Source organism: Poecilia mexicana, unplaced genomic scaffold (assembly GCF_051168715.1).
Source record: "Poecilia mexicana isolate PSO_F unplaced genomic scaffold, ASM5116871v1 scaffold_9, whole genome shotgun sequence".
NCBI classification, from domain to species: domain Eukaryota; kingdom Metazoa; phylum Chordata; class Actinopteri; order Cyprinodontiformes; family Poeciliidae; genus Poecilia; species Poecilia mexicana.
The window spans coordinates 2,577,501-2,590,971 of NW_028263378.1; the positions used below are offsets into that span (position 1 = coordinate 2,577,501).

Below are 13,471 nucleotides of genomic sequence, written 5' to 3' on the forward strand. Positions count from 1 at the left end.
TCTGGGTCGGAGGAAGAGGAGGGGGACGAAGAGAAGGAGGAAGAGTACCAGGAAGTGGGAGGAAGGAGAATCGGGGAGGAGTTCCAGAACGAGGGAGCCGAGGATGAGGATAAGAAGGACGAAGAGGAAGGTTCAGAGAACGAGAAGAGAGAGAGGTCAGTCACTGAAAATATCACTTTCTTTTATGATGGGAGACGATTGATCAAAACAGTTTGATCAATTATTTCTGATCACATACACAAACTAATGACTTTTCCTGTTTGTTAATTTAATTGAAACTAAAAAGTCTCAAAGTCTGTAAATTCATCAACCAACAGGAAACCTGATCCACTCTGGGGATAATTTTGTCATTAAATTTTCTGTTGGATTTTTGGTTAAATATTTTCTGTGTTTTCGTCCTTAGTCCTGGTGCATCTCCACCCGTTTTCAACTTGCTCTCTTTCATTAACTTGCTTACTTTAATTTCTGCTGAAGATTTATTGACTTCAGTGACGTTGGATTGTGATTATAGATTCCTAAAGGTCAAGCAGCTGATGAAGTTAGCATTAAAACCTGATTGCGCCCTCAGACGTCAACATAGAAAACTGCTCAGTTTTTCTGATTAACGAAGCCAAACTGTAATATGTTGTTGAAATAATCTGCCTTCAGGTTTTGATCTGCCATAATCCAGAAAGTAAAGTAGGATGTAAACACATAAACCATGTAGGTGTTTATGAACCATTTTCTTGTGTTTTGCAGGTATGAGCTGAGTGAGAAGATGCTGGCAGCGTGCGACGTTCTCAAAACTCACCTCAGCGACTCGAAGGCAGTGAGCAGCAAAGATCTGGTGAGAAACTTTCAGTTCTACCATCAGTTTTTATCAGGTTTTCAATTATTTATCCTCAAGAATAAAGTGAAATGTTATGTTAAAAACTTGATTAAGTTCCACAGCACATCTGCATGTTAAGTTTGTCAAAGTCAAGCTAGCATACCTAGCATAACTGACCTACTTTCCTCTCCTTATCTTTATTTAATTAAAACTTTTTCTCAACCTTGTTATCTTGTTGTCGTAGAGTTGACAATTAGCAGTAAAGCTCTGTGTCGCTTTTCCTTTTATGCATCATGCGTACATTTAGCACATTATATTGATAACGGCTAAAACCTATGCTAGTCATCAGCTAGCAGCTTTTTGCCCTCCAGCAGGGACATGGGGGCGGGTTCTGGTGTGCACAATGCCTCACTGCAACAGGTCCATAGATTGACCTGTAAGCTTGAGCTGGAACCGGGTCAGTAACCCGTCCTCCTCCACAGAGAGCCAGCCTCAACACGGTGCAGCACGAGTGGTTCCGCGCGTCCAGCCAGAAGGCGGCGCTGGCGCCGATGGTGGAGGACTACCTGCGCACCTTCGAGGCCGTTTCCATGGACGTGCTGCGCCACGTCGTCAACATGGCCGACGGCAACGGCAACACGGCGCTGCACTACAGCGTTTCTCATTCCAACTTCCAGGTGGTGAAGAAGCTGCTGGACGCAGGTGAGAGCTGAAACGTTTCGGATCCACAGATCTTCTTAGCAGACGTAAGATTTTATAGACACCTTCAGTCTATAAAGACATTAAGAAACGATCATTAGCTACGTTTCCATCACAAATGTGTGTAAAACGTTGTCAATATTCCACGAATGCTGATGGAACACAATTTCCAAATTGTGATGTTTCCATTAAATAAGAAACACAATTGAAATTAGTTTATTCATGTGATAAATCTTCTTCTTTGTGGTTTCTGCCAGTAGCAACATCCAGTTGCTGATCATGGGACTCGTGTGATGCGAAGATTTTCTATTGCTGATAAAAAAAATTTTCCTGGCAGCAGAACCTTTTATTGAAAAACAATTATTTATTTATTTTTTATGAAGGAAGTAAATAATTTTTTTTAAAAAGCAGAACTTGTAGAAATTATGTTTATTGGAGCATTGACTGCAGCTTGTGCACAGAAGTCAGAACCAGGAGGGGGGATTGTGATGTGATGCTTCACTGGCTTAATTTCATAATTATCATAATTTTCAGCCTTTGTTTACTTCCTGATTTATGGCTTCTGGTTTCTGCTGGTGCAGAATTAATACGCATGTTTCACATCAATAATGTAAAAGTTGGATAAAATGTGACATGACTGTTCAGACTCTGTGTGTGTGTGTGTGTGTGTGTGTGTGTGTGTGTGTGTGTGTGTGTGTGTGTGTGTGTGTGTGTGTGTGTGTGCGCGCGTTTCAGACGTGTGCAACGTGAACCAGCAGAACAAGGCCGGCTACACTCCCATCATGCTCGCCGCTCTGGCTGCCGTGGAAACGGCGAAGGACATGTCCATCGTGGAGGAGCTCTTCAGCAAGGGGGACGTGAACGCCCGCGCCAGTCAGGTGGGTCACTGGAGGTCACGACCTCTGAGAAATCAGGATCCGCCCCCACCCTACACACCTTATTCAGATTAAACAAAGTTGGTGTCAAACGTTTGTGCAGCACAAACATTTGCTGTTATAATTAAGATAAGAAAAGTTTCCAGAGGTCACCTAAGGTGACCTTTTTAAAGTTTGCTCTGGTTTGTGTAGCTAAATCTCCGTAGCCCAGATGTCTGATACAGAATTAGTTTGATTTTGTAAATATTGGAGGGTTGGTTGACCTTTGATGACCTCTAGAAACATTTATTAAAGACACAGCAGCAGGTGGGGTTTAAAACTCCGTTTGTCGTCCTGCAGGCCGGTCAGACGGGGCTGATGCTCGCTGTCAGTCACGGCAGGATGGACATGGTCCGGGCGCTGCTGGCCCACGGAGCCGACGTCAACATCCAGGACGACGAGGGCTCCACGGCGCTGATGTGCGCCAGCGAACACGGCCACGTCGAGATCGTCAAACTGCTGCTGGGCCAGGCCGGCTGCAACGCCACGCTCAGCGACAGCGTGAGTTAAACTCCACCCAGAGAATTAAAACACACTCAAGTCCTGACCCGGAACCTTCGCATTGTGTTTCTGGTACACCTGTAAATCTGATGCACCAGTGACATGGGCTAACAGTGATGGACGATAAAGCTGCTTCTCTTGGATCACTGGGGTTAATTTCTGCTTCTAAAAGCGATCTGATTGGGCGCTGAAAAACAATATTGTTGTGTTGAAGTTGTGCTACAAGCAGTTAGCATATTTTCAAAGTTATTTAAGCCTAAAATAGCATCTGAATGCTAAACATGTAGTAGCAGCAGAGGCGCTAACGCTAACATCAACGTCCAGAGTCCAGATCTGTTCAAAGAAGTTCAACACCAGAAAGCTGAATGTTTATAAAATCATTCACTATCAATCTGAAGATTAAATAACAGATTAAAAACAATAAATATTTCCATTATTGAGCTCATATGTTTGTTTATTCAATAATTTAGAAGGAAAAATGGTTTTGAATTAAAATGTTGCTTATTTTGTTGATTAAAATGTGATTAATTACAGACCCTAGCTCAATTAGCAGATTATTTCACTTATAACATGAGAAAACAATCTGCCAGTGGAACCAGCATTTTTCATTAGTTAAGAAATTATTGAATTAAAACAAAAACCTATAACTTGTTGAAAAATTAGTTGGTTTTATCTTATTTCAAGTGAACTAATATATTTACACTAGAAACTAGACAAAAATACTTGGTAAGATTTTGTGTTTTTACAGTGTAGAAACATCCACAGCTGAAAATGTTGCTAAATTGTTTAGGCTTGAATCTGAATGTTTAAGACAGTGTTTCCCACCCCTGGTGCTCAAGGCTCACTGACCTGCATGCTTTAGATGTTCCCCTGCTTCACACACACGATTTCACTTGTTGGCTGATTAACAGGGTTTTGCTGAATGGGGAACATCTAAAACATGCAGGTCAGTGTGCCTTGAGCACCAGGGGTGGGAAACACTGGTTTAAGATATGACGATACCCCCATTTTCCTTCACAGTACAGAATGTCTCAGACGTCTGATGAGCGTTTTTATTTTAGTGTAAACATGTACGTCTCTGCCTTCCTCCCTGTAGGATGGGAGTAACGCTCTGTCCATCGCCCTGGAAGCCGGACACAAAGACATCGCCGTGCTGCTTTACGCCCACGTCAACTTCTCCAAAGCCCAGTCGCCTGTGAGTTTCCGTTTCCATGGTTACAAGACGGCCTGTCGCCAACTCGCTGACCCGTTCGTGTCTTTCAGGGAACGCCTCGACTCGGCAGGAAAACTTCGCCCAGCCCGACGCGGAGGGGAATGTTCGACTGACCCCTGACCCCAACCAACGCTGCGCTGCTATTGGTTCTCACAGAACGACCCCTCCTCCCTTAATCCCGACAACCAATGAGATTCCTGGATTTTTTTTTTTTCTATTTATCTACGTATTTTCTTTCCACCTCGATGAGCCCAAAGTGCCCTTTAAATATGAATGTAACCTTCAGATTGTGCCTGAAATGTTTTCTTCTCTCAGCTCAGATAATCATTTAAATCCACGTTTTCATATTCGAGTGGAAATATTCCCGTCATCCCAGCCTCAAACAAACCCGTAAAAAACCAACTGTACTTCTACAACTGCAGTATTTTGAATACTTCCTAATACTCCTGAACAATCCATGAAGTTATATATTTATCAGAGTATAGTTTTTAATGCAGATCTGTATTTCATTGTACATACGGTGGTCATAGAGTCTAGTTGTTCACCAGTTTGTCTCGTCTGTAATATAAACGTTGTTCGTTAAGGTGCCGACTTTCATCTTCACGTGAGAATTGAAGTGCCTGAAACGTTGCCTTTAACCATGATTATTGATTAAAGAGTTAAAATCTGCATGTTTGGTTTGAATTATTGTATTATAAACTCTGAACATACAGTGTTCATATTATTTCATAATCTTTATATTTTTCTCTTGTAAAAAGTCTGATTGGGGCTGAAATACCAACACTGCACCAGTAGATGGCGATAATGGATAAAAACTTAAAGATCCTGAAGCATTTCTGGCCTAAATATTTCCCATTTCCTCTCCGTCTTTAATTATTTCATAATTTTTGATGGACAGTAAACAGAACAAGACGCATCAGGAGGAAAGAATGAACTGGTTCAGTGTTTCAGGGAGAAAAACTCAAGTCATTTTTTAAAGTTCTTTATTACCAAAGATTTACAAGATAAATTTTCATCTAAAACTGACTGGAATTGAAATCTGTTTAAAAATATGTTTAGGTAATTAGTTTGATGTATGAAGTTAAATAATTATGAGAATTATTTTAAAGGTTAACCTAAGTGCTGCATAATAAATCAACAGCAATATAAATTACGGTAAAAACGTGATCAATAGATAAAACATCTATTGATAATCAATTAATTATTGTTGTATAATATCAATCATCTTATGTAATTGATATTTTCTTTAGTTTCCCTACATGATTCAGCCTAAAACGGTTAAATTAACTTATTACTTTTGGTATCAGGTGTTACAAATCATTCCAGCTCAAAGAAAAGAAAAACAAAGAAATCATTACGAAACCAAATTATGACACTTCTGCCCTCAATGGGCGTATTTCAGACATTTTGGAGAACAGCTACCCTTTAAAACTAGCTTAAGAAAATCACTTTGTGCAGAAATATTTTTACTAAATAAATCCTACAGATGTAGGTCTGAATCTCAACAGGTGGAGCTTTCTTTGTTTAAATATATTTTTCTGTTATGATTAAATCTTTTCTCTTGTTTTTCGGATTTATTTGAAGGAAGTTTTGGCCGTTTGACTGCTTGGATGTCAGAAATCCCACAGATGAATGAGAAAAGTTCACAGAGCTGGAGCTCTTCTGAATCGTGGGCTTCCTGAGTCAAAGAGGAGACAAACACGTGAGAATCATTTTAATTTAAAGTTTGACAGTAGCTTTAAAAAAGTTCCTGAAAATTAAAACAAACCTGAGTCTCCAACTGACTGGTTTTGTTTGAACTAAGCTGTGCAGAGGAAGGAGGCTGCTGCACGATGCAGCTCCAGACCTGCAGAGGGCGCCTCTGGGTTTCGGTCCGGGTCGGGAAACCAGGCAGGAATCGCGGGTTCTGTGACGGGACGGCTGGGACTGGAAACTCTGACTTTCTGCTCTGTTCAGACACAAACATGGACGAAATTCAGTCTGGAAAACTTTCAGGTTTTCATCCCAAAAAGAGGAAACATTTTTATTAAGAACGAGGATCAGTCCTGACTGCGCAAATCAGTTTTTCAGGAGAAATTTGTGAAGTTTAGCTGCTCTGAAGAGAATCATCATTCATGTAAAGTGAATTTTGATCTGTAATTTTTAAAAATGTTTTACATATTTGTTGAAACTGCTACCATGTCGTGACAATTATGAGGCAGATAATCTGAGTTCCTCTGCTTTCTCTCAGTGCTAACTAGGAACAACCAATCAGAGCCTAGAGGCGGGTCTTAGCGCTGTCAATCACCCTCCATGTGAATGCCAAAGCTAATTAGCATAGTAGCCATTGACGGCAGATAAACAGTTTTTCTGGTAAGTTGTTTTTCTGCTGTTAGCACATCTAGCAATGAGTACAGGAGGATGACTGACAGTGCTAAGCCCCGCCTCCTGGCCCTGATTGGTTGGTTTTGGTGCATTCCTTAAGATGGTACTACTAGCTCTGGGTGGATGTGGAGATCAACCTTTTCACAGATTATCTGCCTTGTATTAAACTGTAAAAACATGGTGACTGTTTAAACAAATATGTAAAAAAAAAAAATAATTAAAAAAAACCATCTTTTATAAAAGTTTCACACTGCAGCTTTAAATAACATCAGCCTGTCAGTTGCAGAGATCAAACTTGGAGTTTGAACCTGCTGTGTGTAGCTGCAGGTTAAAGTGTGCAGTAAAGCTGTTACCGTGGTGATGCCTGCGATGCGCTCAGCCTCTCTGCAGAGGAACAGCTTCCTGTTTGTCTGTCCAGAACCTCCTGCAGGTTCTGCAGCAGCTGCCTCCACTGGGGGGCGCTGTCCCCCTCATGCTGCTCTGCTGGAGCCTGCTGATGGAAACAAAACTATTCATACTCCTGCCAGGTTTAGATCATTTCTTCTTATTATTCTCTTTATTCTCTTTATTTTGTATTTTCTGTCAACAGGTGAACAGAGATGGACCATAACTGAGTTGGATCCAGGTCTTTGTACGGTACCAGGAGTTCTGGTTGGTTCTGTAAATCCTGACTCTGGTACCTTCAGGGCCTGTCGGAGAGCCTTGGCTGCCTCCTGCATGATGCTCTTCATCCTGCTCCTCCTCCTTCTCTCCTCCGCCAGCTTCACCTGCAGCTGATTCCTCTCCGATCGGCTCCGGCTCCACTCTGCAGACAGAGCGGCCCGGTCCAGTCTGAAAACAGAACCGAGCTCTTCCATTACAGCTTTTAGTGCTGCCGCCCAACAGCACCACTTATTTGCATTCAATAAATTAGAAAATTATTGTAAAGTTATTTCAGTAACTCCCAACTCTCCATGAATCATTACACTGCAAAAACACAAAATCTAGTGCACTGTCAGATTATGTAACTTATAACAAGACATTTTTCCTTCTTATAAGACAATTAATCTGCTGGTGGAACTAGAACTTTTTCTTCATTTTAAGAAATTATTGACTGAAAACAAGCTCATATGTTTTTCTGAAAAGTTACTTGAGTCAGTTTTGTCTCATTTCAGGTGTATTAAGATATTTGCGTTTTTGCAGTGTACAGAGATTAATTAGACAACAATTTATTTTTAACATCAATTTCTCTTAATTATGATGATTTTCTGCTAATGTTTAATTATTACATCAGAACAAAATAAAAAAGATATTCCCACTACAAACTAGACCAAAGTACTTGGTAAGATTTTGTGTTTTTGCAGTGAAGTTACTTCAGTGAGTGACGTTGTTGTTTCGAGACCATTTTTAAGTAATATAATGGTAATAATGGCATAATAATGCAAGAACAAATTATCAAAGATCAACAAACTTTAAATTCTGATTAACATTTAAGACTGAAACTGGAAGACATTTTAAACATCTAAAATAAATAAAAAACAACAGAAACAACAAATAATTACAGTTTTGTAAAGACTGTGTAAACAAAATTATCCTGCAATAAAAGGTTTAGTTGAGACCAAAACACCAGACTGAAGACTCTCATCATCCAGTTTTTGGTAGATGGAAAGTAAAAAGAAAAATAACAAATCATATAAATGGAAATGATTGAGTTTACTTTCATTATCATGTGATTAATTGATGTATTGATTAACTGCGATAGGCCTTGTCACCAGTGTAGTGGATTCTGACCTGAGTGCCTCCATGTCAGCCAGGACTCCAGCCTGCTCCGCCTGAATCCGCTCCAGCTGCTGCTGCTTCTCCCTGTCGTCCTGCTGCAGCCGCTGCAGCTCTCCTGTGAGCTGCTGCACGTCCTGAAGGAGAGCAGAGCAGCACTGCTGAGGTCCGAACGGGCAGCCGGCACACCGCTGCAGAAACCTCCCTCTCACCTTCTGATGCATGCAGCTGGCCCGCGCCGCGCGGCGCAGCGTTTCCTCCAGGATGTCCGTGTCGACGCTCAGCTGCTTCTTCCTCTCCCTCAGCGCCGCGTTTTCCCGCTGCAGGGAGCGGCTCAGCGCCGACAGCCGGCCCAGGAGGCTCTGCAGCTCCGAGTTCTCCTGCAGAACGGACCGGGTCGCCTCGGGGAGCTTCTGCTCCACCAGATGCTGGACCTGCGCCGACATGGCCGCCACTTCTCTCTCCAACTCCTCTTCTAATCTTTTCCCAGGTTAGAAGAGGAGTTGGAGGAAACAGTGAGACAGAAACGTTGAAAATGTTGGACGTTGTTGACATTTTGCTATAAAGGGAGTATTATGTGTTTTCCAGGCCAAGTATATTTTGAGTTTCTAACTCCAGAAATAAGACAAAATTAAATCACAGGTAACTTTTCAGAAAGATACAGAAGTTTGTTTTAACTCAATAATTCCTTAATTTTGGGAAAGAAGTACCAGTTCCACTGGCAGATTATTTCACTAACAATCTAGGACTTTTTCATCAATATTAAGGAATTATTTACTTAAAACAAACTCCTAATTTTGGCAGAAAAGTTAGTTTTGTCTTATTCAGATGTACCAAGATATCTGCACTATAATACTTGATAAGATTTTGTGTTTTTGCAATGGTGTTAAATTGGGAAATATTACTTCCCAATTTAATTTGGCCTTGGTCTGTTAATCCTGTAACAACATTTTCACCAGCGTTGCTTAGCAGCAGCTCCTATAATGAGCTCCGCAGCTCCACCAGGTGTTTGCTAATTGCTGCTGGCTAGTCTGAAGGTTCACTCAGGCGTTTTGCACAGCTGAATTGTTGCCATAAAATAAAGAATAAAGGCAAAACTCTAAAAGCGGTTAGAAGTGTCCAGAAGTGGATGTTATGGAAGTCTTTTTTCGCCACTCTGGTTAAAAAAAAAAAATACCAGAGCTGGAGCGGATCCACTTTACCAGAGTGGCGGAAACAGGCTTCCATAGGATGTGAATACTTTTGCAAAGCGCTGTAGTTTAGACTGATCAAGGGAGAAGAAACTACAGGATTTTATCTTTATAGGTGTTTTAGGAACGGCAGCATGTGATTCACTGCATCTTAACCTCCTCTTCTCCAGCTGCGCCTTCATCTCCAGGTTGCGGATCTCATCTTTGTGTTCTTCTTTCTGACGTTCGAGCTGCTTCTCCAGATTCTCCATGTTGCTCATCAACTCGTCGTTCTGCCTCTGAAACTCTTCCAGATCACAAAGTTTCTCCGCTGGCAGGAAAGGAAGAGAGAAAGTTAGTAAAGTTTTGGTTAGAGCTGCAATAATCTGACATGAATATCTTACATTATATCCAGAATTCCTGATTTTACTTTCTGAACCATTTGAAAGAAGGTTTATTTTAGGTAATCAGCCTATTGTTTTTATCAGTTTCAGTGCGTTTATTATTTATTATTTGGCTGTTAAACGCCTCGTTGCTTTGACTGAACAAATTAAAGATGTTTTAAGATGTTTGACCAAACTTGTGACGCTATTTGTGTATTCAAGTGTGGTGTAGTGGTGCAGAGTTATCAAATAAATGTGTAATTCAGTATATTTATGTTTGTCTTTGAAAAAAAGAAAAGTTTTAAGTCAGTTCAGCTGTTTTTCTGTAGCAGATCGGTACCTGCTGACACTAACTCAGATATAAGAAGTGAATCGGTGCATCCCTAGTATTGGTTCACCTTTTTCATTTTACTGATTAGTTAGAATGTTTTATTACTACTTTTTTATGTAACTGTATGGTTATGACTGTGTGTCACAGCAATTAGTCCCACAAATACAAATACTGCTCTTAAGAAACATTTCCATTTATGACACCAGTCACATAAATAAGTTTAATTTGTATCACTAAACAGCAGACAGTAACTGCATTTCATCATATTTTCAGTTTTGTGGCCTCTTAATATCATTATTTGAAATTTTGTGTGACAACAATAAATCAAAATTCCTGTCATGAAAAGAAATTTATCGCGATAAACGATAAGTGATAAATGATAAATTCCGGTTTACTGAACTGCTGTTAAGTCTTTGGTTTTATGACTTATTTTATTCATCTATTTTTGTTTATGTTTGCTTTGATCAATTGATCTTGAATTGAAAAAATTCAATGTTTATGGAAAATAAAGAAGTTTGCAGCCGTTTCTTGTAGCATTAGTCTCATTCTGTGCAAATGTTGAACCAAACCTCACGAAAAACTCAGATAAAAGCTGCTTTTCTTAAAAAAATTATTTTTAAAAAACTGCTCATTTCTGCACAACATAAGCACTGACCTTCACAAAATGAAACTTCGCTACATTTTCCCAGATTAATCGGAACAGAACAGAACGTGACCCTGAATTATCTCGCGGACACGGAGGGGAAATCACCAGAGAGAGGACGGATTCTGCCAACACCACCACGGCGTTCTTGCAGATTCCCACAGGGAGTGAAAAGTCTCACCAAGTGCCGCGTTTTTTTCCTCCAGCTTATCGATTCGGGCCTGCAGCTCCTGCCTCAGCTGGCCGTGCTCCAGCTGCAGGGAACGCTTTTCCTGGACGGAGGTGTGACGCTCTCCTTCCAGCCGCTCCCGCAGCTCGGCCAGCTCCCCCTCCTTCTCTGAAAGGGAGAGCTTCAGGTATGCTGTGATGTCCTTCTTGTCCACGCACTGGGAGATTAGGATGTTGTTCTGCTTCTGAAGTTCATCACATTTTATCTGAAACCTGAGAAAACACAATAAAACCCACTAAGAGACTGCTTTGTTTTAAAATGTTCCACTAATTGCCCATATTACAGAGTTTTCCTCCTTTTTTTTCACAGAAAGCTTTTGGAGGAGAAACCGGCCCACAGCATCACAAGCTCCGTTCACACTGCACACTGAAGTGACACAAAACCAATTTTTTTTGCTTTAATGTGACGACACAGATTGGATTTTTACAAATGCGACCCAGTCCACTTGGGATGTGTTGACAGTTTCATTTCATTTAAAGAATAGATTAAACTTTATTGATAACCAGTTGACAAGCTACTCCATCCACAGTTTTACCTAATAATACAAATATAGTCATAAGCAATGACATTTTGAAAAAAAAAATAAATAAATAAAATAAAATAAAATAAAAATTATATATATATATATATATATATATATATATATATATATATATATATATATATATATATATGTTTATAAATAAACAAGTAAAGAGAATAACAAGGTTTTTGAAAACAAGTAATCAGTAGAATAGTTCCTTTAATTTTTAACCTTTTGGTTACTTATCTGATTATAAAAATATGAGCAAATCTGACAGAGTAGCTGTTTTTCAAAAGTAATTTCTTGTTTTTTACAAAGATCAAATCACATCTACTTTAAATCAAATTTCAAAATCAAATAAAATTTTATTTGTACAGCACATTTCAGCAGCAAGGCATTTCAAAGTGCTTTACATCATAACAAACACAAAAACACAGAGTCATTCAACAATCAAAACATTGCATTAAGTCAAGAGCCAGGACTTCAGTGTTTCAGCTGTTTTACAGTTTTCTGGAAGTTTGTTCCAGATTTGTGGTGCATAGAAGCTGAATGCTGCTTCTCCTTGTTTAGTTCTGGTTCTGGATGCAGAGCAGAACCAGAACCAGAACCAGAACCTGAGAAGTCTAGACGGTTGGTACAACAACAGCAGATCTTTAATGTATTGTGGTGCTAAGCCATCCAGTGATTTATAAACTAACAACAGTAGTTTAAAGTCTATTCTTCGAGCTGCAGGGAGCCAGGGTAGTGTAATGTACTTTACATGTTTTCTTGTCTTTCCCATTTTGAACAGAACCTAACACAAACAGTACTTTGTGTCGCATCATATTTATTGTCCAAGAGAAACAGGGAGTTTGAAGAATAAATTTTAAAGCCTTGGAATTATATTTCATCAGAGACTGAAAATAATTGTAAAACTGCAGATTTTGTTACAAATATTTTTCATTTTTTTCCCCATTTAATAAATTTACTTTGAAACAATATTTACAGAAATGAACGATTTTTTTCCCTTAAACCTCTTACAGATTTTTCTTTTCAGATTATGTTAAAATAATTATGCAAGCCACTAAACTTAATGATTGACTGAAGGTAAACTGAAGAGCTTTGAACTGATTTAGATATAAGACTCCAAATCATAGTGTAAAAGGTTGTTTGTATGTATAATAAGTCAACTGTCCTTCTAAATAAGCTCAATTCAAACTAACATTGAAAGACACAGACGCATAAAAACGTCTGGACTTGTTGATAAAAGGAGATACAGCTTCACTTTCCAGTTTAAAACACAACCATGGACGTCGTTTTCTTGTCTTACCTCTCTAGCTTCTCATTCAAATATCCGATTTGAATCAAATATAATCTCTTTTCTTTTTCGTCGACACCAGCTGTAGCTGTGATATTTGCGGAGTTGAGTTTTTCCTTGTTTTCGCCGCTTTTTCTCTCCTTCTTTCTGGACATTGTGTCGGTTAAAGATTAGCTAACACCTTCCAACCCTGCTGAGCAACTAAACTCCACCGTTGCTAGGTGACGCTGCCTTCAGGGACCCCTGGTAAAGTTAGCTTCGTCCCAGATTTAGCTAGACACAATCGACTATTTTATTGAAAATATATGGATTTTAAAAAATATCTACTTTCCAAAAAAATCTTTTTGAGGCTATTTGTTATTACAAAAGGTGTTTTTTAAAACTATGTTTTTGTCTTTTCAACTCAGTCTCAGTTTTTCGTGACCAAGCTGTGTTCAGGAAACACCGTTAATTTCCAAATTAATATCCCAACTGTTCAGGACTGTCTGAAGGTAAAATTCTCTTTAGGGGGGTTTCCGTTTTCCTCTGAATATTTTGTCGAGATAATCCAGACTGCTGTGTGTTTTTCTCATTTTATTCTATCCTCTCTTCATCTCTCCCAACAGGTTCTGTAGTATTTAGGTTAGTGCACTAAGGTTTGGT

At 39.5% G+C, this 13,471-nt stretch overlaps 2 protein-coding genes across 3 annotated transcripts in view; one reads left to right on the top strand and one right to left on the bottom strand.

Moving 5' to 3' along the window:
• The window catches only part of kank1a (KN motif and ankyrin repeat domains 1a), a 50,794-nt gene extending 45,990 nt beyond the window's left edge, over window positions 1-4,804 (top strand). For both annotated transcript variants that reach the window (XM_015010954.2, XM_088008617.1), the window contains exons 6-12: window positions 1-155; window positions 739-826; window positions 1,291-1,510; window positions 2,243-2,385; window positions 2,722-2,922; window positions 4,019-4,117; window positions 4,186-4,804. The exon at window positions 1-155 is cut by the window's left edge and continues 49 nt beyond it. In XM_015010954.2, coding sequence (XP_014866440.2) covers window positions 1-155; window positions 739-826; window positions 1,291-1,510; window positions 2,243-2,385; window positions 2,722-2,922; window positions 4,019-4,117; window positions 4,186-4,248 — 969 coding nt within the window. In that variant the 3' untranslated portion in view covers window positions 4,249-4,804. The remainder of the gene's footprint in view (window positions 156-738; window positions 827-1,290; window positions 1,511-2,242; window positions 2,386-2,721; window positions 2,923-4,018; window positions 4,118-4,185) is intronic.
• An 855-nt stretch (window positions 4,805-5,659) lies between these two features.
• On the bottom strand, window positions 5,660-13,091 carry LOC106932314 (cilia- and flagella-associated protein 157-like). Its single transcript, XM_088008619.1, has 8 exons — window positions 12,842-13,091; window positions 10,962-11,221; window positions 9,601-9,754; window positions 8,270-8,734; window positions 7,180-7,330; window positions 6,853-6,992; window positions 5,936-6,083; window positions 5,660-5,809 (listed from the first exon to the last, which is right to left on the bottom strand). Exons 1-8 carry the CDS (start codon window positions 12,982-12,984, stop codon window positions 5,660-5,662), a joined length of 1,611 nt encoding a protein of 536 aa, XP_087864745.1. The 5' UTR covers window positions 12,985-13,091.
• Between the last annotated feature and the right edge of the window lie 380 nt (window positions 13,092-13,471).

Excerpts from the sequence above, each read along its gene's own strand:
- LOC106932314 (XM_088008619.1), bottom strand. The coding sequence starts at position 12,984 with ATGTCCAGAAAGAAGGAGAGAAAAAGCGGCGAAAACAAGGAAAAACTC. Across the intron at positions 6,993-7,179 it reads CTCTCCGACAGGCCCTGAAG|CAGGCTCCAGCAGAGCAGCA; the intron begins GTACCAGAGTCA and ends TGTTTCCATCAG. Across the intron at positions 5,810-5,935 it reads TCCTTCCTCTGCACAGCTTA|CCCACGATTCAGAAGAGCTC; the intron begins GTTCAAACAAAA and ends TGACTCAGGAAG.